Below are 27,824 nucleotides of genomic sequence, written 5' to 3' on the forward strand. Positions count from 1 at the left end.
TTTGCAGTAGCAGCCTGGTTGTGAAATCTGAATCTCCCTCCCTGGTAGTTCATTCCTCTGGGTGATGAATAGATCCTGGAGGAACTCCATTTGGAACAGTTTGAATCTGTGCAGAAGTTGTCCCAGCAATGGTGATACAGGGAAATTCAACATGATTTGCCAATTTTTATATAATTCAATATGATGATCACATTCTATTCACAGCTAGGTTACTCCCAAGTTAAGGAGTATTGCTCATCATATTTCAAACCAGTTTGACAATGGTGATTTTCCCTCCAGCTTTCTCTTCTCATCTCCTGATGAGCTTATTTCCCTTTGGAACAGACCTCTGCCATCCCACAACCCTGACTCAACCAAGTGACTTTTTCCAGCTTGGCCAATATTAGTTCAGTGATTCTGCACGTGGGCTGGTTGGCGGTGAAAGGAATCATCCATGCACTTCATTTTCATCATTCATCCTCCTGGGTACTTTGAACAGATATCACTGGGTGGTGATCAGGAGCAGGACAGCTCAAGGCAATCTCAGTGGGACCTGCCAGTGTTACAGTAGCCCTGGGTTCCATTGTTGTCTCAAGAGACCAATTGCTTACTGGATATACTTGCTGAGCTATTAGGGGAATTATTTAAAGACACTTTTTGTACTGATGTGTTAGCATTTAACTAAATGTTTGACATTTTTGAACCTCTGCAGGGAAACGCCTTGGGAATAATGGCCACAAGAAATTTGAGGTGCAATACAATGTCAACCGATGTGAAGACTTTGCGCTGCTGAACAACTTTGCAAAGGTTTTCAACAACACTTTAGCTGAAATGGTAAAAATAAAAATAAAAATGTTATTGCTATGACTATGGATGCAGTGTGTTTGAGATTATTTTGTATTTCTACCACAGAAATGTTCAGTTGTTGATTGAGTATGTTAAAAGTGGACAGAGATGGATTTTTGGACACTTAAGAGAGTCAAAGAACTTGGAATGGGCACAAGAGCAGACTTATCATCATATACATACAGCCAGAAACAGGCCTTTTCGGCCCACCAAGTCCGTGCCGCCCAGCGATCCCCGTACATTAACACTATCCTACACCCACTAGGGACAATTAACCAGCCAATTAACCTACATACCTGTACGTCTTTGGAGTGTGGGAGGAAACCGAAGATCTCGGAGAAAACCCACGCAGGTCACGGGGAGAACGTACAAACTCCTTACAGTGCAGCACCCGTAGTCAGGATCGAACCTGAGTCTCCGGCGCTGCATTCGCTGTAAAGCAGCAACTCTACCGCTGCGCTACCGTGCCGCCCGGTACTTTAGGGCACAGGATCAACATGGTAGTAAATGACTTCTTCTTTCGTATGTCAACTACAGCAATCAAAAGTGGCTTCAGAGTACCGTAGTTGACGTTTTGCTGCAAATTTTGCCAGTTCTGTAAAGCAGCTCCCACCCTAGTAAATGACTGAATAGGTTAGATGGAATGCGTGGTCATCTTCTGTCTCCAGCCTCTGTATTCATATGTTTTCAAAAATACTTTCCATTGTTTGCAATTAAACAAAGTGGCACGTACCATTAAGCTACGGAGGTCATTTGTTCGACTAAACCTGGTAAGGAGGAACTAGGGCAGGTGAGATAGGTTCCAAGGAGTATCTTTAAAGAAGCGGCAGACTTGGTAAGTTTTCAGGAGGGAATACCAGATACTATAAGCCGAGGCAAATGAAAAAACAACCACAAATAGTGAAAGAAGTAAATCCATGATACATAAAACACATGAATTGGAGAAGGTCAGATTTCTGGGAGAGTTACTTTTTAGTCTAGTTTAGAGATACAGTGCGGAAACAGGCCCTTCGGCCCACAGAGTCTGCCCCGACCAGTGATCCCCATACACTAGCACTATCCTACACACTAGGGACAATTTACAATTTATACCAAAGCCAAATTAACCTACAAGCCTGTACTTCTTTGGAGTTACTGTGGTGGAGGAGATCATAACTACAGGGTAGTAGAAGGGGAAACAGGAGTCCATTGAGCTATTTGAGCACAAGGAAGTGACCTTTGAAAATGTGACTTTATCAGGGCTTTACTGTGCCACAACTGGTTTCCTATAGCCCAAGAAGCAAATTCACTACCCCTTTGTACATAACTAGACTTTTGTTCATGTGGACTGAATGTGACTGCCGAGAGAAACTGAAGCAGGTGTTGGCAGAATTTTTAACATTTCTGATTGCCAAAGTTCTGCAATAATTTTCTTCTCTCTTTAAATGCCCGTAGGTTCCATCCCTGTGTGGCGACAATAATGACATTCAGTGTGAAATAGAGGACTTACCCAAAGTGCAGTGCCTGGAGTACAATTACAATTATGAAAATGGTTTCGCCATCATAGGTATTGGGTTTGACTTTCATACCAATATGGCGCGGCATCTGGAAATTAATGTACGTTTCTGTCGAGTTTACTGCTCTCTCAGTTGTACAACATTAAAAGTTTGCTGGACTGATTTGACCGAGGAGTGTCGCTGATATGTATGGCTGCATATTGGAACAGATTGCTCAAGGAGATTACTGGGCAATGGTTGTGTTAGAATGGTCCAATGGACTGGTGAAAAATATGAATGGCTTGTTGATGTTCCTTAAGTTTATATTAATACACAAGTTCACAAGTTCACAAGTGATAAGAGCAGAATTCAGTCCATCAAGCCTACTCCGCGATTCAATCATGGCTGATCTATCTTCTCCTCTCAACCCCATTCTCCTGCCTTCTCCCCAATCCCTAACACTCAGACCAATCAAGAATCTCTGTCTTAAATATATACATTGACGGCCCCCACAGCCTCCTGTAGCAAAGAATTCCATAGATTCACCACAGATTCATCAGAAAACAGGCAGTTCTGCTATAATGTGTTTCTATAGGCTACTTGGATGTAACGGGACTGATGAATTAAGGAACACTTTGTATTTTGTGGGGCTAAATTGGATATAATGCAATTTTAATTGCAAACGAGAGAACCAATTAAATGTTAGTTTGGAAATTGAAAATTTGCACAAGCAAAAAAAACTGTCGGTAAAAAATAGTCCAGGTGATAAAATACTTTTTCCATGTAACCTCCCTGCAGTAATCAGATACCAATGTCTCTTTGGAATACAGGCTGCTAGTTTCCCCATGGGTGGTTATTGAGATTGGCAAATAATCACTTTTATTAACACTTGTGCAAGAATATATCAACTTAATAAAATAAACCTATTGTTATTAAAAATACCTTTATTTTTGAAAATCCTGTGGGGAAAAAAAACTTTATTTTGTGAGTTTGAAACTATCTCCTCCCTAACCCCCCCCCCCCCCCTTTTCTCCATCGACAAAAATAAATTTTATAACACAATTTTCTTGAGGTTTTCCAGGAACACATCTATTGCAATAAAGCCAAACCACATGTAGAACATAATAGTTTAGGTAATAATTAGTTGAGGATGTTTTCTGCTACATTAAGATTTTGCTTGCACAATGCATATATTCTTTGACTTCCTTTTCCTGTGTTATTAAGGACATTTATTGCACACTTGAAAAAATAACATACAGTTTCGTTGCATCTACTGGTGAATATCAAATGACACAAACAAGATACATGCTTTTGTCACCAGGGCCAGGATTATGGGGAGACAATTACGAGCCATTGAATGAAATGGATTACTCTTATGATGAACCGGACAATTCCCATCGATTACAAAAACGAGCTACCAAGCAGGAATATTTAACTGCACCTCCCAGGATGTCACCTCTGAAGACAAAGAGACAATCTAACAGGAAAATTAGCTTCAATGCTCAAGAAATCGACCAGAAGATCAATCTGGTATTTAACATCAGTGGTAAGTGCAGAGGTTTTATGATCTGCAACACTTGTACATTGTCAGTTCAAAGATCCAGAATAGCTCTAGAAAATCTCGATTTTTAGAAGAATGTGAGTCAAATCAAGAATAAACTAAATAACCCCTAACACCTGCTTTGCATCCTTGGCTGATCCGGAATCTGAAATCCTCTGATTCTTTGTTTTGAAAAAAAAGAGTTGATCACGGCCTTGGGCATGCACAAGCTCTGAAGTAAAGAACACAGAGGATTTATAACCATATGTGTCAGAGACATTATACAATATTGTTCCAGCACTATTTAACACTATCATACAAAATCACAGACAGACAAAATCACACAGCTCGTTGTGGAAAATCCTTGGCAGAGAATGAGTGCAAAGTGGAATGCCACCTGCCAGCAGGTTGTGCTGCTAACTCACAGCCCCTGCAACCAAGGTTTGATCCTGACCTCCAGTTCTTTTCCCGTGTAGTTTATTTCTGGGGTTCCTTCCACATTCTAAAGATGTGCTGGTTGGCAAGTTAAGTGGCGACTGTAAATTGCGCTTGTGTGGGCAGGTAGGAGGAAAATCAGGGCGCAATTGATAGGCGTACAGAGAGATTAGCCAACTGGGAGGGAAGTGAGGGAATGGGATAGATGGAAATGCTCTCAGAGTCAGCATTAATTCATCGGGGCCAATGCCCTTTTCCATAGGTTTGAGATACATTATCTCATACATTTGTAAGGATCGCACTAATAAAACTGGTATTTTTAGAGCACTTCTAATGCGTCTTTCAGGATGTCCCAAAGTATTTTGCAGCATTGAAAGATTGTTGCAATGTTGATACTTGTGTAATGCAGGAAGTGTGGCTGCAAATGGTTGGAACAAGCTGTCAGAGGAAGTGATAGAAGTGGGTATATTACCACATTTAAAAGATTTAGAGAAATACATGAATAGAAAAGATTTAACAGGATTTGGGCCAAACGGTTACAAATGGGACTAGCTCAGGCAGGCAACTGACATGGACCAGTTGGGTCAAATGGCCTTTTTTGGTGCAGTATAAATCTAACTTTAATTTGCTTTCAGTAAGATGTCACAGACAGCAAAGTAACCAAGGACTAAATATGGGTCAGGGCACCAACAATAACTTACTTGCTTCCATGGAGTGTTTCATCCAGGAGAGAGGAATAAACCTCTTTTTGGCCTCTCATCCAAATAACAAGTGTATAGCACTCGCTACACTGTTTGTACACATTTGATTTTTGTGCTAAAGTCCCTTAAATGAACCATCAGCCTCCTGACCCAATAGTGAGTGTTTTATTCACCAAGCCCAGCTACACAACCATGAAGGTGTCAAGAGTCACGGGTCAAGTCAAGAGTGACCAATTGTCATGTGCACCTAGACTTGAACAATGAAATCCTTAGTGTAGTAACAAAGAACTGCAGGTGCTGGTTAATCCTTACTTGCTGCAGCTTCACAGGCACATTAACAGAACAGTATATCAAATAAATATACAATAAAAGATCACTCATACTCGGTAAACCAGACCATGATAGTGCAAACGAAAGTACGTTGTGCAACTTTAGTTCACAGTAGTCCATAGTCATCCACTGTAGTCCAAGTAGTTCATAGTAGTCCATGGTAGTTCATAGTAGTCCATAGTACTTCACAGTGGTCCATAGTGGTCCATAGTGGTCCACAGTCGTCCATAGTATTTAACAGTAGTTCAGTGCTGAGGGAGGGTTGTGCAGGGTGGTTCAAGTACCTGATGGGTGAAAGGGAAGAAGTTGTTTTTTTCTTTCTCGTGTTAGCATCAGCAGTTATCGCCCAAGTAACATGTGAACAGGAGCAGGCCTTTTAGTCCCTCCGATGCACAGTGAGACCACATTTCTCTGAACAAGTAATACACTATTCAAGGGGAATCTGGGTATTTATGGGAAGATGGAGATTGTAAGAGGACCGGACAGGAATCATATCTGTGTTTTTTTGTGCCCAACCTCCAGCCAGTGTGGCAATGCCATCAGATCAAAACGACACGGTGGAATCTGTTAATCAAAAGCGACTTCTTAGCACCTTGGAACATGTGACAAGCCGACTGAAAAGAGCATTGGACAGAGAACCTCTGCGGCAGTTTTCCTTTGGGTCTGAGATGGCTCGATCAAACAGCAGGTCACTGGAGAGCGACAAAGCATCCTTATTCTGCAGACCGGGCTCTGTGTTAAAGGAACGCATGTGTGGTAAGAATTTTTAGAGTTTTAATTTGCAATATTTTCAAAATATTTTAACTTAAAAGATGTAAATACTCATTAAACCCTTGTGCACTTTCTGGACACAGCACAATTATAAGTGCAACTTCAAACCTTTCTCCTTATGACCTTTCATTCTCTTTCTTTTCTTCCCCCATTACCTTTCATCATTTTGATAAGACTCCCAACTCTTCCCAGTGTTAATTTTCTCCTTGTTCTGTATGTCTCTGTCTCCCATGTACACCGTTGCAGCCAAGGTGCCAACCTTTGCATATAGGCTGAGATCAAGACCTTGGCGACACAGGAAAATGCCGATGCTGGAATCATGAGCAAAAAGCAAATTTCCTGAGCTTCATTAGATCAGACAGCATCTGTGGAGGGAATGGTCAAACACAATTTGGAGTCATGACCCTTCTTCATATTGATCCGGACCAGGACCTTGCTCACTAAGGAATTACGAAGGTGCTATGTCATAAATATGGATAGCATATCCTATGAACTAAGGCACAGCGGCTGTGCTGACAAGATTATAGATCCATATGTTATTCCTGCATTGTGATTCTGAATTCACTTTATTTATAAGCACATAGGACGTGTACAACATTGGTAAGGGAGTGTTGGTTCCCAGGCCCAAATTAGCCTGATGGATTTTGTCTACTCCATTGCTAGAAATATGTCATAAATAGGGATGGTACATTCTCGTCACTAAAGTTCAAAGAAGCCCAGAGCTTCCACCACACTGAGTCTAATATTTTACATTTACCTTCCTCAGGTGAATCCCACTGTGAGAATCCACTCGATCTTCCATTGATCTAGCTCCAGTATCTGGTTACTTTTTCTTGCTCCCTTTGTAATAAGTTGGAATTCATCGCTCCATTATTGACAACTGTATTTTCAGCTAAAGTTAGGAATTCCCTACCAAAACTTTTCTGCCACTCCTCCTTCCTTTAAAATCCTCTTTACAGCCTACTGTAAAAAAAAGGGGGCGTGGCTGTGTTCTGCAGCTGCGGCTCACCGGCAGTCTCTCTGTTTTTTTTTGTTGTTTTTTTGTCATTGTCGTCGTTAAATGTACGTTTTGTTTTATTTTTAACTTTGTGTATGTGGGGGGGTGGTGGGGGGGTTGGGGGAAACCTTTTTTCAAATCTCCTCCTCAACGGAGATGCGACCTTTACCGTGTCGTATCTCCGTTCGCGCTACGGCCTAACATCGTGGAGTCGGCGGCCTCCAGCTGGGATCGACCTCAAAGACTCCGGTCGCAGGGCCTGGACTTACCATCTCGGAGGCTTCGGCCGTGGGCCCTGCAGACCGCAACATCGGGAGTTCGCAGGTCCCTGGCTGGCGACCGGCTTTTGGGAGCTCCAGCCGTAGCAGCTTCGACCGCCCCGAAGCGCGAGGTACGATCGACCCGCCCGCAGGCCCTTCATCGCCCTGCGTGGCTCAGCCGCAGCACTTTCCATCGCCCGGTGGGGGCTCAGGACTTTCATCGGCCTGCTCGGCTCGGCCCTGGGACTTTCCATCGCCCGGTGGGGGCTTCAAAAAGTTGGGAGCCTCGATCACCTCGTGGCACCACGGGAGAAGAATAAGGAGGAGATAAGACTTTGCCTTCCATCACAGTGAGGGTATGCCTAGAGCAATCACTGTGATGGCTGTTTGTGTAAAAAATTATATCTGTGTGTCTTGTGCTTTTTAATGTCTACTGCCGGACCCTGACGTGAGAGGACGCTGGCGTTGTGTATTCGCCGCTTTTCCGTCAGGATAGTTTGCCTGTTTGTTTCTATATTAATTGTTTTTGTAAAGCGCTTTGAGCATGCGATAAGGCGCTATATAAAATAAATGAATTATTATTATTATTATTATTACTTCTTTGATATCCTAATATCTCCCCAATTAGATTGGTAACAGGTTTTATTTGATCATGCTCCTGTGACAAACATTGGTGTTTTAATGTGGATGAGCTTCTATATAAATGCAGCTCTTAATTGTACACATGTAAAGAGAATCCCGAAAAATCAAATAGCTTAAAATCATGAGCCTTTTCTCAAACCTTTATATCAAGAATTTGTCTGTTTATAATTTGTTGCATCTTTATTAACGGAATCCCACAGCGTTCAGATAACAATAAGTAAATATTCTTAATTACTGAGATGTTTCATCTTCTGTGGGGGTTTTTTCTCCTTTAAATATGTCATAAAATGTTGACAGGTTTAGGATGAAACTATTTTGGAGATCTAGAAATCAATGCCAGATTCATGATCAACTCTAAATGTTAACTCTCTTTTCTTTCCTCAGCTGCTATCTGACTTGTTGATTACTTCCAGCATTTTCTGTTGCCATCACAGATTTCTAGCATCAGCATTTTGGGTTTTTGCTGATATAAATTAGAGAAGACGAACATAAATTTTCCCCCTATCTCTTATCAGCACACAAAGAACCCATGCAGATTTGGAAAGAGTTCTTTTAATTTGCATCAGCTCTCTTAGATTAAGGAGGAGACTTCATGGAAAAGTGGTCTAGATGTATGTTCTATAGAGAGCTGACAGAGGCTCCAGGCACACTTACTGTTTTATGGTGTCTTAGTACCTATGAACTGCTTCTGCCATCTAACAATAGCACCCTCAAAATAATAGGGAAGGAAATCATGACACTTGGTCATTCTCCTGGACCAATGTAATTGGGAAAAGTTTATTCACTCACATCTTCAGCTGACACAATGTTAGAGCTAATAATGACTTGGATTTACCTGAATAACACTGCCCACACTTGCTGCTTGCAGTCCCAGGCTGACCAGTGCCAGTCTTTTAGATCAAACTGACCCTGTCCTGCACCTGGGATATGGGACCATGAACAGTTGCAGAGTGTTAAGTGACAAAAGCAGTCATATCCCTCCTTTTTACCTTTCCTCCCTGTAGCCTTATTATTACCCCATTATTACTAGTTATTTGAATGGGCTCCGTGTGGCACAGGGCAAATGCTGTGTCACCTCAGCAGAACCCTGCACCATGACATCCAAAAAATCACTGCAGAACTCGGCCAGTGAGATTGGGACACCTGCATTTATGTGCTGAGTTCCAAATTTGTCTATTTACCAGGAAACATTCATTTGGAAAAAGAGGATTCACGATCAAATCCAATGTAATTTATCTGAAACAAATTGTGAGTTTGCAGGCACACAAACACGTACTGTTTTAGTTTGAACGGATATCATTTCAACAAAAACATCCAGTTCTGAATCTGGTGCAAAACTGGTTTAATATCCCACTCAAAATTCCCTCCTTTTGATGTTAAAGCTGAGCTTGGCTTGTAAGAGGATATAAAACCCAGAAATGCACTGATTTGCTCTAGTTCAGTGATGGCTAGGTTAAAATTGTTTTTGGTACTACATTTGAAATAAATTGAATAGGTGCCTTTTGAATGTTGTCTTAAGGTTTCTCTCTGCTCTGTGCAAAATCTTATAGTGAATTGCCCGGTGGGGACCTTTTACTCTCTGGAGCACATGGCATGTGAGAGTTGCTGGATCGGGTCTTATCAGAATCTGGAGGGACAACTGGAATGTAAGATGTGTCCCACTGGAACATCGACTGAGTACATGCACAGCAGGAGCACGGATGAATGCAAGGGTGAGCCAAACCGTTTACAGACACCACCGGCCTGGGTAAACTTTAATTACATAAAAATATAAAAGAACAGCATGGGAACAGGATCTTCAACCCACAATGTCCATGCCAAAAATGATGGCTAGATAAACTAATCTCATCTACCTCCACCACCAGTTCTGACAATGTATTCCAGGACCCACCGCCCCATTTGTAAAAAAACCTTGCCCCATACGTTTCCTTGAAACTTTGCCTCTCTTACCTTAAAGCTATGTGCTTTAGTCTCAGACATTTACACCCTGGGAGAAAGATTCTGACTGTCTAGCCTCTCATAATTTTATCTACTTCTAAATGGAACAAGAGAGCTTTTCCTCCATTACTGGGAGGCGGAAATTTGAACACATTGGTAATTCATGCACCTCACTGATTGTTTTTACGTTGGAAGTGTCACAAACCTTAATATAGGCACAAAGGTGGAGGAAACCACATTCCTGAGTTTTGGATCTTGCCATCCATAACCTCTGAGTGTTTGAACCCTATGTCAGTGCCCAAACTGTGGGGTTCTTTTAAATTCCAAATGTGCAGCCATCACCATGAATTATACCAAAACCTGCTAATATAAATCAGGTTAAAATAATATTATGATGCATTAACCTCGAAGTGCAGAAACCTGTCATCAATAAGTGAAATTCTGAACCCATTCTAACTCAAATGTGGTTTGCTTTGAACTCCCTCCAAATAATTAATAATTAAGTTCTTATTTTCCCTTTTGAATAACCACGCAAAGACTAAAATTGAACACGGATGTATAGATTCTTTGTAATGTATTCAGAAATAAGACTTTTTCGATTTACCTTTTGTTGCCCATTTTGAAATACCTTTGACTTTTTTTCATCTTCACTAGGTCAGTGTAAGCCTGGAACCTACTCTCCAAATGGTCTGGAAACTTGTGAATCATGCCCATTGGGAACCTTTCAGCCTGATTACAGTGCAAAGCAGTGCCTTCAGTGTCCTGATAAATTGACCACAGTGAAAAGAGGAGCTATTGAGGTTTCTGAATGTGGAGGTAGGTCTTGAGCAACATTAAAACATTAGCTCTGGTTCAATAAAAAGCATTTATTCAGCCCCGTCAGAAGCTTGTGGGCATAAGCCCCAGTCCAGTCATCAGTGTAACGGAAACTGAGCTGACTCCTCCTTGGAGGGTCAAAGGAATGTTGCACTATCAGAGCTGCCACCCTTCAGTTGAACTAACTGACCCTTCAAGTGGGTTTAATATATACCATGACATTATTTCATAGAAACACACAGAGCTGATCTATGGGCCAATGATGGTATATAAATCAACATCACAAAAATCTATTACTTGGTCTACCCTGTTGTTGATATTGAGAGCCTGCTGTGCACTAACTGCTGGCATGCTTCCTACATTGCAGCAGTGAATACCTTCATTAAAAGTACTTTAGGTTTATATTTACGTTTACTATTGTCACATGTATCAAGGTACATTGAAAAAAATTGTTTTGCATGCTATCCAATCAGATCAAATAATACTGTAATTAAATACAATCAAATCAATTTCAAGTACAATTGGTAGAGCAAAGAGCAGGATACAGAGTGCAGAATATAGTTGTCAGCAATGCAGTGCATAGATAAAGTCCAATGGGATAGAGACGAATCAGGCAATACCCTAACTTATGGAGGACCATTCAGAAGCCTGATAACAGAGGGAAAGAAGCTGTTCCTGAGTCTGGTGGTGTGCGCTTTCAAGCTTCTGTGTCTTCCACCAGACGGGAGCGGGAAGAAGAAAGAATGACCAGGGTCGGACAAGTCTTTGATATCATTGTAGATGGAGTCGATGGTAGGAAGTCTGGTCTGTGTGATGGACTGGGCTGCATTTGCTCTAATGTATTTGGAATGTCCCAAACTCATGGAAGTACAATGTTAATACAAGAGTTTATTTTTATACAGTCTACAGATTTTTATAGTCTATAAAGACAGTCTTTATACAGTCTAACTCAACCTAAAATGGACATTTCATTTGCCCTCTACCACCTTCCCTGCCTCTTAGACTAATTTAGTTCTGAAAACTGACCGGAATCATTGCTGGTTATTGCTTCCACAGTGATGCCTGACCTGCTGAGTTTTTCCAGTATTTTATGTTTTATTTCAGCTTTTCACATCTTTGATTTTTAAATGCTAATCACATCTGTAAAAGGCAAAATGTCAAATGTTATAAGAATTTGAAACTGCCTGAATTCATCCAGCAAGCGGGTTTAGAACAATAAAGTCATTAATACCCAAGTGACTAATGACAAAGAAAGACTTCGCTTTAATGACATATAATGTTAATTGTCCTTCGTAACTTTCATGTTCCCCTAGTGTTTCCAATGTCCCAGTAAATAATGACTACACAAAGTGAGCTGTTTCCCATCTTCTCTGTGCTCAAACTAGCCCAGTGATGAGAGCCTCTGGTACTGGACAGAGTTGTAACATTAAGAAGCTTCCCTAGGGGGGAGCAAGATTGCATGAAGAGAATATAGAACTCATGGTTTCTGTTCAATAAAGTGAGTGCATTGAATTTTGAAAGCTTACTTTTTCCCATATGCATAGTGCCGTGTGCTGCAGGTCATGTTTCCCGCTCTGGGATAATGCCTTGCTACCCTTGTCCCAGAGATTACTATCAACCCAACACAGGGAAGTCGTTCTGTCTAGCCTGTCTATTCTATGGGACAACCACTGCCACTGGCACCACCTCCAACACCGAATGCTCTGGTAAGGACAAGACGCACTTTTTTTTCCTAAGTTAAATGACAACAGTGACAGGCAACTAAAGTATCCAGTAAACAAACACAAAACAAGAACTTTTTTCTTTCCAAGGTTTCAATTCTGGACATGTACCAGAAACTGCCAGCCTACTAATACCAACACCTTTGGAGAGCAGACCAAAATCGAGAGTAAGTCAGGTGAGATCTGAATAAAAATATTCAAATGCAAGTCACCGCATTAATGTGCTACATTGCATATGATCAAATATGATATGATACCGGTGTTAACTGGATACGTTCTGAAGAAGTAACTTTGATTAACTCCATTTAGAATGGAGATGAGGAGGAATTTATTTAACCAGGGGGTGGCGAATCTGTGGAACTCATGCCACAGATGGCTGTGGAGGTCAAGACATTGGAGTATTTTTAATGCGGAGATTGATAGGTTCTTCATTAGGAAGGGCATCAAAGGTCAAGGTGAAAAGGCAGCCAATGGGGTTAAGAGGGAAAAATAAATCAACCATATTTGAATGGTGGAGTAGACTCGATGGACTGAGTGGCCTAATTCTGCTCTTAAGTTCTTATGATCTTACAGTTTTATGCAACATCTATTTGAACGCCAGAGAATAAAGATCTTTACACAGTAAGTTCTTAAGATCTGGAATGCACTGCCTGAAGGTATGGCGGATACAAATTATTTCATGATTTTATGATATATCGGGCAAAAAGATTTGAAGGTAAAATATTCGCAGGGCTCTGGATTAAAAGTGGGAGAACGCGACTGATTGGATTTTTCTGCAAAGAACTGGCACGGTCTCAACAGGCAAAATACTTTCTTTCTCTGATGTACCGATTCCATAAATCAATGGCTTTGCATCGTCATATTTCATTAAAATTCAATTATCTCTGAAAATATTTTCTCACAATATCAAAGATTGATATTTTGAATATGCCTGAGTGTTATTTGGATTTTGTTGATAAATCCACTTTTATTTCTGCAACCTGTGACCACATATGGCAACATTTCATCTCCTGGCTCTGATTGTCCCATGGGTGCAGGGCACAGGAATTGTTAGAGCTTGCTCCAGAGTCTAAATTCTACTTTTACAAGCTTCACGTTGGTTCATTAATCACTGCCACAAAGTTCTGCATCTATATTGTACCTATCAAAATGTCTGTACATTATAATTCATAGTCAACGCAAAATAGGAAAGAGGGCAGCCAAAGTATGCAAAAACAGGCATATGATAATCTCTAAAACGGGCATATGATAATTGCCAAATAATCTGTTTGTAAACATATTGACTGAGCAATACATCTGATAAGGAAAGCAAGGAGACTTCTTTGACCTTGGAAGGCAGACAGTGCCTCAGTTTAAAAGGCACTACCTCTGCAAGTGTAGCACTTCTAAAAGGCACTACCTCTGCAAGTGTAGCACTTCCTCAGTTCTGCACTTGACATGTCATCTTATGGCTGCCATAATATTCTGGATGCAACATATCCAACCATTATCAGGAGGGCCTATAACAAGACTACTGTCAAGACTAATTTGTTTTCCATATGAAACCAGAAATGTCAAATCCAACTTAGGTTCTTGTAGACAATTCCCATAAAAGCTTCAGGTGCAATCCCTAAATTTTAGAAAAGGAGGACAGATTAAGCAATTTGACCACATGGGAAATGGGGAGGGGGAGGAGGGGCTCGGTGATACAGCAGTTGGTGCTGCTGCCCCACAGCCTCAAGAACCTGTGTTCAATCCGAGCCATGGGTTTTGTGTGGAGTTTGTGTTCTCCCCAGAACCCTGTGGTCTCCTCGAGGTGCTCTGGTTTCCTCCCATGTCTCAACAATATGCTGGTTCATTAAATGGCGACTGTAAATTATCCCATGGTGTAGAATTGTATGGAATGGATGAGCAGGTTTAAGAGAAAATGAGGCACAGAGAAAAAAGGAGGGGGAATCAAACTCTGGGATTGCTCCCTGGGAGCCAGCATGGACATGATGGGCTGAAAGACCACATACTGATTGGCAGAGCCTTGGGCAATGTTGTAGAGCAAGGGATTAAGAAGTGTGGGGACACGGTTCCTTGAGGAATGTCTTTAGCAAGAGGGTGATGAATCAGTGGAATTCATTGCCACAGATGGCAGAGGAGCCCAAGTCATTGGATATTTGATAGGTTCCTGATTTGTAAGGGTGACCAAGGTTACAGGGAGAAGGTTGGAGAATGGCCTGAATCTCCTAATTCTACTCCAATGACCTATTATAAGATGTAAGTATGTATTGAAGACTTCATTTGGTGAATCGAGTACAATAGACAATAGACAATAGGTGCAGGAGGAGGCCATTCAGCCCTTCGAGCCAGCACCGCCATTCAATGTGATCATGACTGATCATTCATAATCAGTACCCCGTTCCTGCCTTCTCCCCATACCCCCTGATTGTTTTATTGTTTTATTTTCCTCTTTTCAATGAAGGAGTTCAATGATTGTTTCCTGCACCCATGTCAACATAATGGAAGCTGTAAAAGTATTGGATCTGGATATGTTTGTGTGTGTCAGCCTGGATTTACAGGTGGGTGCGATATTTCCACACTCCATTTTTCTGTGCACTGCAGACTGAGAAGTATCTCATTTATATGGTGTGTTGTGTGTTAGGTACCAATTGTGAAACAAATATCAACGAGTGTGCCTCAGACCCCTGCCAGAATAATGCAGCTTGCCAGGATGGAATTGGAAGGTTTGTGTGCTTGTGTCAGCCAGGTTTTATGGGTAAGTCACCTCTCATTAATTTCTACCGCTGACATAACAAGAAAGAGTAGATTCCCTGCACAGTTTCAGCCCTGTGCAGTATCTCTGCTGTAGTGGACTTGTTATGTCCTTAAGAAATCACGTGCCATAGAAAATAATGTTACAGGAATTGTTTGTTCAATGGGGAAAAGGGGGTGAGGAACTTTTTTTAATTGGGGAAAAAGACAAATATTTTTCCCAATAGAATTTTCAAAAATAAAAGTTATTTAGCTATAATAGTTATTTTTGTTGCCCCAAGCTAAAAATACTAAAGGCTATTTGCTTCATTTTTTAATAGACTATCATTGCACATGTATCAAGAGAAGCGATTGCTTGTCAATTTCAAAGGCCAATGGGTAAAACTGAAGGACTGTGCATTAAGAGAAAATTGTATCTGATTACTGCAGGGAGGATATGTGATACTGATTTTTTTTCCTAACCCAAGATGGCTTTTTTTTCCCCCTCAAGACAGCATTTTTTTCTGCTTGTCAATTTACAAAGTAACTTTTAAGTGGTTCTTTAGTTCCTGATCACAATCGCATTATGTCAAATTTGCGCTACAGAATCCTGCGTTATAGCAGAGCTACCTGCATTTAGGTTTAGTTTTTGACCAATACCATTGGAAACTATTTTAATGACAATAAATTGGCAGAGATGCAGCATTTATGGTGTATGAATGAATAATCCAGTCCTGTGGTGTCGCATCCCAAACCAAATCTCAAAATATCTCAGCGCAAATGGATACTTAACTCCAAAGATTCACTGCCATTGACAGTACTTGATGAAGCCTGTTCAGCATGCATGACACCAACCAGTCACTTCTTGGCATAATCTTTTTATAATCTTGCATTCTACATTTGCTCAATTCATTTACTACATTTTATTTAAAACATGTCATATTTTCTTAGTAATTGTCTTTGGCAAAGAATCCAATGGTCCAGGAAATCATCTCAGAAGAAAATTCCCGTCATGTTCCACAACATAAATCATAACCCTCCAACAAGAAAGAAACAGGGCTTTCTCCTTTTCTTCTTCTGATGGCTTCATTGTTACATTTAGCATTATATGAACTACTCCCTGCAAAATCCTTTGAAAATGTGAAGACATTGAACGCGGGATAACTGAATCTTTAAAATTTTATTACACTATATTATCAAGCAAACTCTTTGCAAGTAATAGTTTATATTTAAGTCGAGCATTATCCCCTCCATTCCATGATACAAATACTCTATTATTTTAAAATATTTCAATATAATTGAAAGCTATTTTGATATTTCATCTTCTGCTCTTATTTCAAAAGTATGTCCCAAGCTATACAGTATTTCACTGTAAAATATTAATTACAATCTTTAATTTTTATTTCCTTCTGAAGATTCTTCAGTCTGATGGGTTGCTCCATCTACTAATTAATTGTTCCTGGCTAATTTATTATTAAACAGCAATGTTGGAATAGAGGAAATTGGACGTGGGCATTCCACTAAATCTTTGTGAGCAGCTTTCTTTGAGATGATTGGCAAGCCAAAATGTACATGCCAAAAGCTTGTGATTGTGTTTTCCAGGTCAATTCTGTGAAGAAGAGCTGAATGAATGCATCTCCCAACCATGCCTTAACGAAGGAAAATGCATTGATGGGATTAATGCTTATTATTGCAAATGCACTCATGAGTTCAAAGGTAAAATTTAATTCAGTTCACTGCACCTTTTGGAAAATAATTCTTCTGTGGAGAAGTAAGTAACAGTCTATGGTTTATTCAATGATTGATCTGTTTGGTAGTATTCTAAGATCAATAGTGTGCAGAGAATTGCAGAAGCACCAATTATGGTACGTTATTGAAATGATTAGATAGAATATATAGATGACACACCCGATTAAGTTTTTAGATTTTAGTGTGAGAAGTGCAGCCCTTCGGCCCACTGAGCCTGTGATCACCCCATACATTAGCACTATCCTACTCACGAGGGATAACTTACAGAAGTCAATTAACCTACAAACCTGTACATCTTTGGAGTGTGGGAGGAACCCAGAGCACATACACACTTCATACAGACAGTTACGATCGAACCCGGGTCTGTCACACAGTAAGAAAGCAGCTCTATGGCTGCATCATTGTGCTGCCCAATCCAAGTTGGCCCTGCTTGTTTCCAGGCTCCACATTAACTTTTCTTCCACCCAGTGTACACTTCTATTCTTTTCTCCTTGATATATTTATTCAGTTGTTCCTTAAATGCATCTGTTATTCACCCCAGCCACTCCATGTGGGAATGATTTCCACATTCTCCCCATTCCATGAGCAATGTTTATTTTTCTATTGAATTCATTGGTGATTACCTTGTGTTTACAATTCCTAGTTTAATTTTAGTTTGAAATGTCTTCTTCATGTTATCCAACAAAAACCCTTGGCTTCTTTCCAGGGTAAGAAGCCTAACCTGGTCAATTCCATGGCTTTGCAAATCTGGTTTCATCCCTGTAAATCTTGTTTATGTCTGCAATGCTTCAATCTTAGATAACTTTCTGACTGGACAACTTGTACGTATCAGGCTGGCATGAATACGGAAGAACTGCTGACATGTTACCTTCTCTGTGGTTATATAATTCCTGTGCTCATTTTAATTAAGTAACAATATATTTTTACTTCATCACAGCCATTCCAGTTTGATCAGTAAAATACCTGAAAGTAAAATATACTATGTCCATAGAACTAGAATAATTGAAATTTGATTAAAAACTCAAATGGTTTCCTCAGTCCTTTTGAGATGGAAACCTGCCAACCTCACTCAGCCTGGTCCAGTGTGACTGAACCAGTTGACTCTTAACCTTTCAGAGCCCACTTCCTACCCAATGGTAAGTAGAAATGATCAGTATTCTCCACACCATGTAATAGAATAAATAAAAAGGGGCTTGTTTAGCCAACTGAGCTAATATGCTAATATTATGATGAAACGTCACCCATTCCTTCTCTCCAGAGATGCTGCCTGTCCCGTTGAGTGACTCCAGCATTTTGTGCCTATTTTTTGTTTAAGCCAGCTTCTGCAGTTCCTTCCTACACATGTTAATATATATGTTTAGTGTTTCAGAAAAAATGGCATCCTTATCAATGGAACACTCCCTTAAACAACTGAGATCTTTGTGGTCTGGTCCCAGGGGGGAATTTTAACCCACCAGTTTCTGAATTATAGATGACAGTGCAGCCCCCCAAAATGCAACCTATAATTAGAAAGATAAATAAATTCAGAAAGTAGGGATGATTTCTAGGCTCCATTAGGAGCGATTTAATGTTCTACTTTTAATTTCATAAATCGCATTCATTACATAGAAACATAGAGACATAGAAAATAGGTGCAGGAGTAGGCCATTCGGCCCTTCGAGCCTGCACCGCCATTCAATATGATCATGGCTGATCATCCAGCTCAGTAACCTGTACCTGCCTTCTCTCCGTACCCCCTGATCCCTTTAGCCACAAGGGCCACATCTAACTCCCTCTTAAATATAGCCAATGAACTGGCCTCAACTACCTTCTGTGGCAGAGAATTCCACAGACTCACCACTCTCTGTGTGAAGAAATGTTTTCTCATCTCGGTCCTAAAAGACTTCCCCCTTATCCTTAAGCTGTGACCCCTAGTTCTGGACTTCCCCAACATCGGGAACAATCTTCCCGCATCTAGCCTCTCCAACCCCTTAAGAATTTTATATGTTTCTATAAGATCCCCCCTCAGTCTTCTAAATGTGGTTGTTTAATTCTTCCCTATTCTTCCCAGGAGCCCACTGTGAACTGGATATCAATGAATGCCTGGCGACACCATGCCTCAACAATGGCACATGCCACAATGTGATTGGTGGATTTCAGTGTGCATGCCGGCCTGGTTTTCGGGGTGACACATGTGAGGTTAACATCAATGACTGCGCCAGCCTGCCTTGTCTGAATGGAGGGTCATGCATTGATGGTATCAATAACTTCAGGTGAGGATAATTGCCTCGCATGTGAGCTGTAAAGGATTCTGAAGATAGACACAAAAAGCTGGAGTAACTCAGCGGGACAGGCAGCATCTCTGGAGAGAAGGAATGCGTGACGTTTCGGGTCGAGACCCTTCTTCAGACTGATGTCAGGGAAGAGGGAGATACATAGATAAGGAAGTGTGAAGGTGTGAAAACAGGAAAAGGGAATGGAGATCAAGGAAAATGTAGAATAGATCATTGTTAGCTGGGAGAAGGTAACAACAAAGCAAACAGAGATAAAATGTAGTCAGAGGCAGTAAGCCTGGTCAGAGAACTGGGAAGGGGGAGGGATGGAGAGAGAGGGAAAGCAAGGGTTACTTGAAGTTCGAGGTCAATGTTCATACCACTAGGGTGTAAGCTGCCCAAGCGAAATACGAGGTGCTGTTCCTCCAATTTGCGCTGGGCCTCACTCTGACAATGGAGGAGGCCCAGGACGGAAAGGTCAGTGTGGGAATGGGAGGGTGAGTTAAAGTGTTTAGCAACCGGGAGATTAGGTAGGTTTAGGCGGACCAAGCGGAGGCGTTCAGCGAAACGATCGCCGAGCCTGCGCTTCATCTCGCCGATATATAGGTGATGTAAAGGATTCTGAGCGGTTAAATAGGCTGGATGATGAAGGTTTTTCTTTATCTGATGAGCACGAAGCTGGAGGAGTATAGATCAGGAGAATGGGTCAACCATTTTGGATTGAGATGGCTGGGAGGTGAAATATTATCAAAGCATTTTACTTACCTGACATGGGAGAGACCATGATCCGAAAGGCGGTTCTCCCAGGACGAGGCTATCCCATTGAACTGCGGGTGCACTGACGCCTGTGATATCTCCAAATGCTGATACTCGACTGCAAAATTAGTGGTAGCGAGGGACTACGTTCGCGCTCTGGGGCGGCACGGCGGCACAGTGGCGCAGCGGTGGAGTTGCTGTCTTACAGCGCTTGCAGTGCCAGAGAGTGCAGTGCAGTTCGATCCTGACTATGGGTGCTGTCTGTTCGGAGTCCGTACGTTCTCCCCGTGACCACGTGGGCTTTCTCTGAGATCTTCGGTTTCCTCCCACACTCTAAAGACGTTTTGATCACCTTGCCAAATATTCACTCCTGTCGCTCCCTGTTAAAAACAAAATGTGATAAACATTGCTGTAGTGCTTCCTGTGGTCTTAAACAGTGATACAGCAGTACTCAAGCAGTACTCAAGTTGTATATTGAGCTACAGCTGAAAATTTAAATTAACAAAAATAATCGAAGACCTTGTGGTTGGGTATTTCCAGATTTTCTCCTTGTCATCTTCACAGCCTCTCTGCTGCACATGCAGTAAGTAGCTACTGCAGACCACGGCTATTTCCACCACCCTTGCTGTTGCACCAATGGAACTGGAGTAGCTCATAAACTCACTATTTCCTGTTCTTCTTTCTCAGTCACAAATAAGATACGGCATTAGGAGAAAGGGAAGGTTGAAAGACAAAGTAACAAGCAGAGCAAATGGAAAATGCATGACTATCATTGGGATAAATGTGGCTTTAGCTGTGCTGATGTTGAATCCATCTCACGGATATCTTTGTTTCCATTCATAAATATTCGGGAAAAAAAGCTTCTGAGAGCTTTTAATTATTGATTTCTTTATTTAGATGTCAGTGTCCTGCAGGCTACAGTGGTGTGGTCTGTGAAACCGACGTGAATGAATGCGAGTCCAATCCATGCTTGAACCAGGGAGTGTGCACCGACACACTGGACTCATTCATCTGCAAGTGTCCACCCGGCTACAGTGGGACCCGATGCGAAATGGGTAATCTCTTGGGCAGCTCAATTTTATTCATAGTGCATTACGATATCTGACCAAAACTGAACGGTTGCTATGGTACAAAAGCCTCAGAGGTGGGGAGGGGGGGGGGGGGGGGGTGGAGGAGTGCATTGGGGACTGGAGAGATGGTGTTGACTCTGGATCACAAGAGTAGAGGGCACAATGTTGAGTTGACTGTCCATCCAAAGCTGCCTCCTCATCCGTCTTCTATTATTTCATGCCTCACAATTCATTGCCCTCTCAATGTAACTTTCAAAATAAAGAACGGGATTGCGGAGAGTTATGACGTGGAATGAGGCCGTTCTGCCCATTGTTTCTACTCACTGAGAAAGCGCAATGCAGCCTCATCCCATTTTGCAACCTTTGTTCCATACCCTTGTCAATCATGGCACATGTAATGCTCGAACTTTTTAAATATGACGAAGGTTTGTGTCTTCACAGCTCTTCCAAGTGGTGATCCGTCTTCTATCTTCGTCCTTTTACCAGTTACATAAATCTATACCTAATTACTGGTCTTCCCTGACTGGTGTTGTATAGGGTCATAACATAAACTTATTTGGTCTCGTATTCCACGCCAGAGGTGATGAGGAAAAGTATTCCATCAGAAATTGTTCTAGTTCTGAACGATGCAAAGAACAAATGTGTGTAATTGACATCCAACAGTCCCAAATTGGAGTTTCTCAATTTTATTTCTGTTTTAATTTAATTGAGTTGATCTGACTAGTTGGGTGCCGCAAGGCTCGCTGCTGGGACCCCAGTTATTTACAATATATATTAACGATTTAGACTAGGGAATTAAATGTAACATCTTCAACTTTGTGGATGACACAAAGCTTGGTGGTAGTGTGAGCTGCGGGGAGGATGCTGTGAGGCTGCAGGGTGACTTGGATAGGTTGGGTGAGTGGGGAGATGCATGGCAGATGCAATGTAATGTGGATAATGTAAGGTTATCCACTTTGGTGGCAAGAGCAGAAAAGCAGATTATTATCTGAATGGTGTCAGATTAGGAAAAGGGGAGGTGCAACGAGACCTGGGTGTGCTTGTACATCAGTCACTGAAAGTAAGCATGCAGGTACAGTAGGCAGTGAAGAAAGCTAATGGCATGTTGCCCTTCATTGCGAGAGGATTTGAGTTTAGGCCTTCTGCAGCTGTGCAGGACCCTGGTGAGCCCGCACCTGATATTGTGTGCAATTTTGGTCTCCTAGTTTGAGTAAGGACATTATTGCTATTGAGTGCAGTGTAGATTCACCAAGTTAATTCCCAGGATGGCGGGACTGACATTTGATGAAAGAATGGGTCGACTGGGCTTGTATTCACTGGAATTTAGAAGGATAAGAGCGGATCTTATAGAAACATATAAAATTCTTAAAGGATTGGGCAGGCTAGATGCAGGAAAAATGTTCCCGGTGTTGGGGGAGTCCAGAACCAGGGGTCACAGTTTAACAATAAGGGGTAGGCCATTTAGGACTGAAATTAGGAAAAATGTTTTCATCCAGAGAGTTGCGAATCTGTGGAATTCTCTGCCACAGAAGGCAGTGGAGGCTAATTCACTGGATGTTTTCAAGAGAGAGTTAGATTTAGCTCTTAGGGCTGAAGGAATCAAGAGATATGGGGAAAAAGCAGGAACGGGGTACTGATTTTAAATGATCAGCCATGATCATATTCAATGGCAATGCTGGCTCGAAAGGCCGAATGGCCTACTCCTGCACCAATTTTCCTTTGTTTCTATATTTCTATGTAGTTCTACATTGAAACAATAGCCAAATCACCTTTGCTTTCTCATTGCATGTCATCAGATAATTCTCTCATCTTTCTGTAGAGTTGTCCTCCAACTTTAACCTGGATTTTGATGTTTCGGGGATCTATGGCTATGTTCTATTGGATAATGTCTTGCCAACACTCAGTGCACTGACCTGTGCTTTCTGGATGAAATCTTCTGACACCACAAACTATGGGACTCCGATTTCTTATGCCTTGGATAATGGCTGTGACAATGCATTCTTGCTAACGGATTACAATGGGTAAATTCTTCTACATTAATAACAAATAATTGCTATTCTCATTGTTTTCCACCTGCTAGAGAAGGATCAAGGGCCTGTGATAAATCTTTTTATCCTCAAAGATGTGCGCTGTTTGCAATAAATCTGTTCCTAGACGCAAACGTTTTATTCCAAATGCAACCCTTATACAAATTGAATCTGAGACCGAGCCATGAATAAAAAGTTACTCTTGATGTATGATATTGATCACATGGAATGTCGATGCTTTACTCCTTTCAAAATGTGTAAAGTACCATGTAGAGGTTGAAACGATTAGCTGTATTTCTTCAATGGAAGCGGAATGCACAGAAATATGAATTACTGGAAGTACAATGGCAGAAACCAAATGCCACACCATAAAATATTGAAAACATCCTAAGAATTTTATAATATGATCCTTAAGGACTTGATAAATAAAATATTTCCAATCCCCAGCCTTTAAAATATCCAATAGCCTGTCTGTTCTGGCTAAAAAGCATCATATAACAGTGGCTACTGTGTTCCTAGAACTCCCATCTATTTTCATTGAAATCTTATTTTTTCTATGCTGATAATATGTTTTAACATTGTAATACCCATATTTAATTATTTAAATATAAAGTTGAATGACTATTGTCTGATATTAATGCTACTGAATAAAGTTTAGAATTTAGAGATACAGCATGGAAATAGGCCTTTCAGCCCACCAAGTCCACGCCGACCAGCGATCATCCATAGACTTGTTCTATGTTAGGTCACTTGAGCATCCTACACTCTAGTGGCAATTTAAGTAGCTAAAGAAAGCTAAAAGTTGGTGATATTATTGAGGAATGTTGATGATGAATCTGAGGGACAGCGGTGTGGCTTGGGAATAATAATATATTCCTTTATTCGTCCCACACCGGGGAAATTTACAGTGTTACAGCAGCAAAGTGGATAAATAAAAGATACATAAATTATCATCAGTTTATTTTCAGTCAGTGTGTTCTTAGTTGTTACTGTTGACTCGTCTGCTGGGAGCAGTGCTGGTTGTGCAGTCTCACAGCAGCGGGAAGGAAGGACCTCCTATATCACTCCTTCACGCACTTGGAGTCTGTCACTGAAGGAGCTACTCAGTGCAGTGACAATGTCCTGCATGGGGTGGGAGTCGTTGTCCAGCAGCGATGTTAGCTTTGCCATCATCCCCCTCTCTCCCACCACCTGCACTGAGTCGAGGGGGCAACCCAGAACAGAGCTGGCCTTCCTGACCAGCTTGTCTAGTCTCTTCTCTTCTGCCGCTGAGATGCTGCTGCTCCAGCAGACCACTCCATAGAAAATGGCCGATGCAACCACCGTGTTGTAGAAGGTCCTTAGGAGTGCCCCCTAACTCCAAAGGACCTGAGTCTCCTTAGCAGATAAAGTCTGCTCTGGCCCTTTCTGTATAGCGCATCAGTATTTTCAGTCCAGTCCAGTTTATTGTTGAGGAAGACACCCAGGTAATAAGTAATAAGAATCCACCCTCTCGATGTCCATTCCCTGGATGTTCATCGGTGTCGGGGGGACCTGGCCGCGCCTGCGGAAATCTACCACCATCTCCCTGGTTTTCCCCGCGTTGATCCGGAGGCAGTTCCGCTGGCACCAGTCCACAAACTCCTTGATCAGTTCTCTGTACGCCCTGTCCTCGTCGCCCGTGATGAGGCCGACGATGGCAGAATCGTCAGAGAACTTCTGTAGATAGGGGTCTGCAGAGCTGTGCCTGAAGTCCGCAGTGTAAAGGGTGAACAAGAATGGAGCTAGCTCTGTTCCCTGCGGAACCCCAGTGCTGCAGACAACCCTGCATATGCCCAGCAACCATGAAACAATAATTAATGGAGTATCAATAGAGTGGATTGCTTTGTCAATCTGCTTGTCAGCCCGACAAATGGGGAGCATTCTATCACACTCCTGATATGTCTTATAGATGGTGGATAGATTTTGGAAAGTTAGTAAATCAGTCACTAGGCACAGGATACCCATCCTCTGACCTGCTTCTGCTGTTTGTGCTGAATTTGATATGAATTGAACATAAACGATAGGATGTTAGATTCTATCTTGTTGGAAATACTGTGAGTGTAACTTTCCATGTTACCAGCCCTGGTTGAAACATTGTCCAGGTCTTTCTTTGTGCAGAAATGGGCAGCTTCCATATCTGAGGAGTTGTGAATAGAACTTAAAATTGTGCAATTATAAGTAGTTCTCCACTACTCCACTACTCCACTTCTGATGTTGTGATGAAGAGAAAGTTATTGATGAAGCAGCTAATGATGGTTGTGCTAAACACCTGCAATATTAAATGGATGGAATTAACAATTGATTTACAAAATAATTTCTTCACAGCATTCGTCTCAAATCTACCATGCCGATGATATGGTGGAGGCAGATTGGCACTGCCTAAGAGCTGAGCTAATAATTCTTTCCCTTTCTCCCAACCAGTTGGGTGTTTTACGTCAACGGTAAGGAAAAAGTAACTGATTGCCCATCAGTCAATGATGGCAATTGGCACCACATTTCAGTCACGTGGAATAGCACAGATGGAGGAGCATGGAAGGTTTACATTGATGGGAAAGTCTCTGACGGAGGCAAGGACCTTTCCACTGGACAAAGCATTCCAGGTAATATATTAACAGAGTTCCTGCGCAAATGTTTCATTAATAGCTGGTTGCCTTTAAGAGGTTTAATAAAGAAAATGCCCATCTTTATTTGTATACTAGACCAAGTGGACCCGGTCGGCCCAAACCTCTCCTGCATTGGTGCAGCACCCTCTCCTCCCCCCTCCCCTCTCTCCTCAACCCCCCCTCCCCTCTCCCTTCTCCCCCACTCCCCCCTCCCCTCCCCCTCCCCTCCTTTTAAACTTTAAAATGTGAATAACTTAAAAAATATAACACCGATTTCAATAAAACTACTTGCATTATCACTAAAGTGACAATGGTGAGTAAGATGGGCCTAAAATTGTCGCGCTATTGTGTACCATTTTGGCTGAAGTTCACTCACAAACAAGATAACAAACGAGAGTTTTAGTATATAGATGGTACAAGCTTGATAGTGACAAGCAATAGTGCCCATTAGAAATCTAAATGTTGAAATATTAAAATTGCATTAATTCATGTTCATTGCCAATCTTTTTTCAGTGGAAAAATTACATGGAAACATGTAATCGTCCCACAAAGTCCATGTTGACCATCAAACACCTATTCACACTAGCTCTATGTTATCTCACTTTCGCATCAACTCCCTACACACCAGGGACAATTTACATAGGCCAATTAACCAACAAACTTGCACATCCTTGGGATGTGGGAGGAAACACTGAGCACCCAGACAAATTCCACATGGTTACAAGGATAATTTGCAAACTCCACATTGACAGCACCCAAAGTCAGGATCAAGGCCAAGTCTCGAATGCTATGAGGCAGCAGCTCTACCATTTGCGCCAATGTGCTGCCCTTGTTTTTGATGTAAGTTCCATCTGGTTTATTTTTTAGATTTAGATTTAGAGATACAGCGCGGAAACAGGCCCTTCGGCCCACCGAGTCTGCGCCGCCCAGCGATCCCCGCACATTAACACTATCCTACACACCCTAGGGACAATTTTTACATTTACCCAGTCAATTAACCTACATACCTGTACGTCTTTGGAGTGTGGGAGGAAACCGAAGATCTCGGAGAAAACCCACGCAGGTCACGTGGAGAACGTACAAACTCCATACAGACGGCGCCCGTAATCAGGATCGAACCTGAGTCTCCGGCGCTGCATTCGCTGTAAGGCAGCAACTCTACCGCTGCGCCACCGTGCCTATTGTAACCCTACAAAATGATGATAAATTGATAAGTAAAAATTACAACCATTGCCATTCTGCCAGCTTGATCGAAGTTGTGTCCAAACCAGGCAAATCTCAATTTTGATTTAGATTTTTTGCAGAATCCCATAACACAGATTTGTAATTGCCGTCCCAGCCATGAAACTGAGGCTGGAGGTTTGTAACATCTTACTGAACTCTTCGCAATGGGTCACCATCTTGAGGGATATTTGCGGGTTTGGACAATTTTGATGAGAAAGCTACAGCTTTTTAATTTTCTAATGATTTTTAACTTACTACCAAAAAATGACTATCAGAAAGGATACTGGGGAATAACTCTGGGTGTCTTCAAAATAGACCCATGGGATATTTTGTGATCACCTGAGACAGGAGGCAGATCTTGGTTTAACATTCATGTGAAAGGCACCACAGCATTTTCTTGCAACTCAGCTGAAGCGAAAGCCTTGGTTTTGTGCTCAGCTCTCCAGAGTGGGATTTGAACCCACAACATTCTGTTGGGGATAAGAGAACAACATATTGAGCCACAGCTGACAGCATTTCATTGGCAAAGTAAAACATATACAGTGCGATACAACAGATTGTGAATGCGGTGGTTTCCAGCCACTTGGTGAAGCAACAACAATGAAATGCATTGAAACAAAGGGAGAGGTGGTTGGAAGGAGCTTGAAAGGGGTGAGTTTCAAGTGAAACTGTACCAGCCCACACAACAGGTGTGATTTCCCCAAGGTAGCTTCTTCAAGGACTCCAAATAAAGTGAAAACTTTAAATAATTTATTCCCAGCTATTGCCTAGTCCCTACATGAATTATAAGATGATTTGAGATGCCACATTTAGCGTACAGTCACCCTATTGCAGGAAGAATGTCATCAAATTGAAAGGGTGAAAACATTTTTTATACAAATGTTAGTGAGTTTGGAGGGTTTGAGTTATAGGGAGAGACTAGATCGGCTGTTTTCTTTTTCCTTGGTGTGTAG

The 27,824-nt window shown here is 41.6% G+C and overlaps 1 protein-coding gene and 1 non-coding gene across 3 annotated transcripts in view; both read left to right on the top strand.

Moving 5' to 3' along the window:
* svep1 (sushi, von Willebrand factor type A, EGF and pentraxin domain containing 1) overlaps positions 1-27,824 on the top strand; it is a 136,879-nt gene that overhangs the window by 66,290 nt on the left and 42,765 nt on the right. For both annotated transcript variants that reach the window (XM_078395097.1, XM_078395092.1), the window contains 15 exons: positions 692-813; positions 2,260-2,371; positions 3,622-3,846; positions 5,829-6,062; positions 9,527-9,688; positions 10,569-10,730; positions 12,275-12,436; positions 12,542-12,627; positions 14,901-14,997; positions 15,081-15,194; positions 16,772-16,885; positions 18,969-19,170; positions 20,824-20,981; positions 22,816-23,017; positions 25,466-25,644. In XM_078395097.1, the coding sequence (XP_078251223.1) occupies positions 692-813; positions 2,260-2,371; positions 3,622-3,846; positions 5,829-6,062; positions 9,527-9,688; positions 10,569-10,730; positions 12,275-12,436; positions 12,542-12,627; positions 14,901-14,997; positions 15,081-15,194; positions 16,772-16,885; positions 18,969-19,170; positions 20,824-20,981; positions 22,816-23,017; positions 25,466-25,644 (2,331 nt within the window). The remainder of the gene's footprint in view (positions 1-691; positions 814-2,259; positions 2,372-3,621; positions 3,847-5,828; positions 6,063-9,526; positions 9,689-10,568; positions 10,731-12,274; positions 12,437-12,541; positions 12,628-14,900; positions 14,998-15,080; positions 15,195-16,771; positions 16,886-18,968; positions 19,171-20,823; positions 20,982-22,815; positions 23,018-25,465; positions 25,645-27,824) is intronic.
* On the top strand, positions 19,928-20,086 carry LOC144592510 (U1 spliceosomal RNA). Its single transcript, XR_013547137.1, has one exon. It is a non-coding gene; the product is annotated as a U1 spliceosomal RNA (small nuclear RNA).

This window comes from Rhinoraja longicauda, chromosome 3 (assembly GCF_053455715.1).
Source record: "Rhinoraja longicauda isolate Sanriku21f chromosome 3, sRhiLon1.1, whole genome shotgun sequence".
In the NCBI taxonomy this organism is placed as follows: domain Eukaryota; kingdom Metazoa; phylum Chordata; class Chondrichthyes; order Rajiformes; family Arhynchobatidae; genus Rhinoraja; species Rhinoraja longicauda.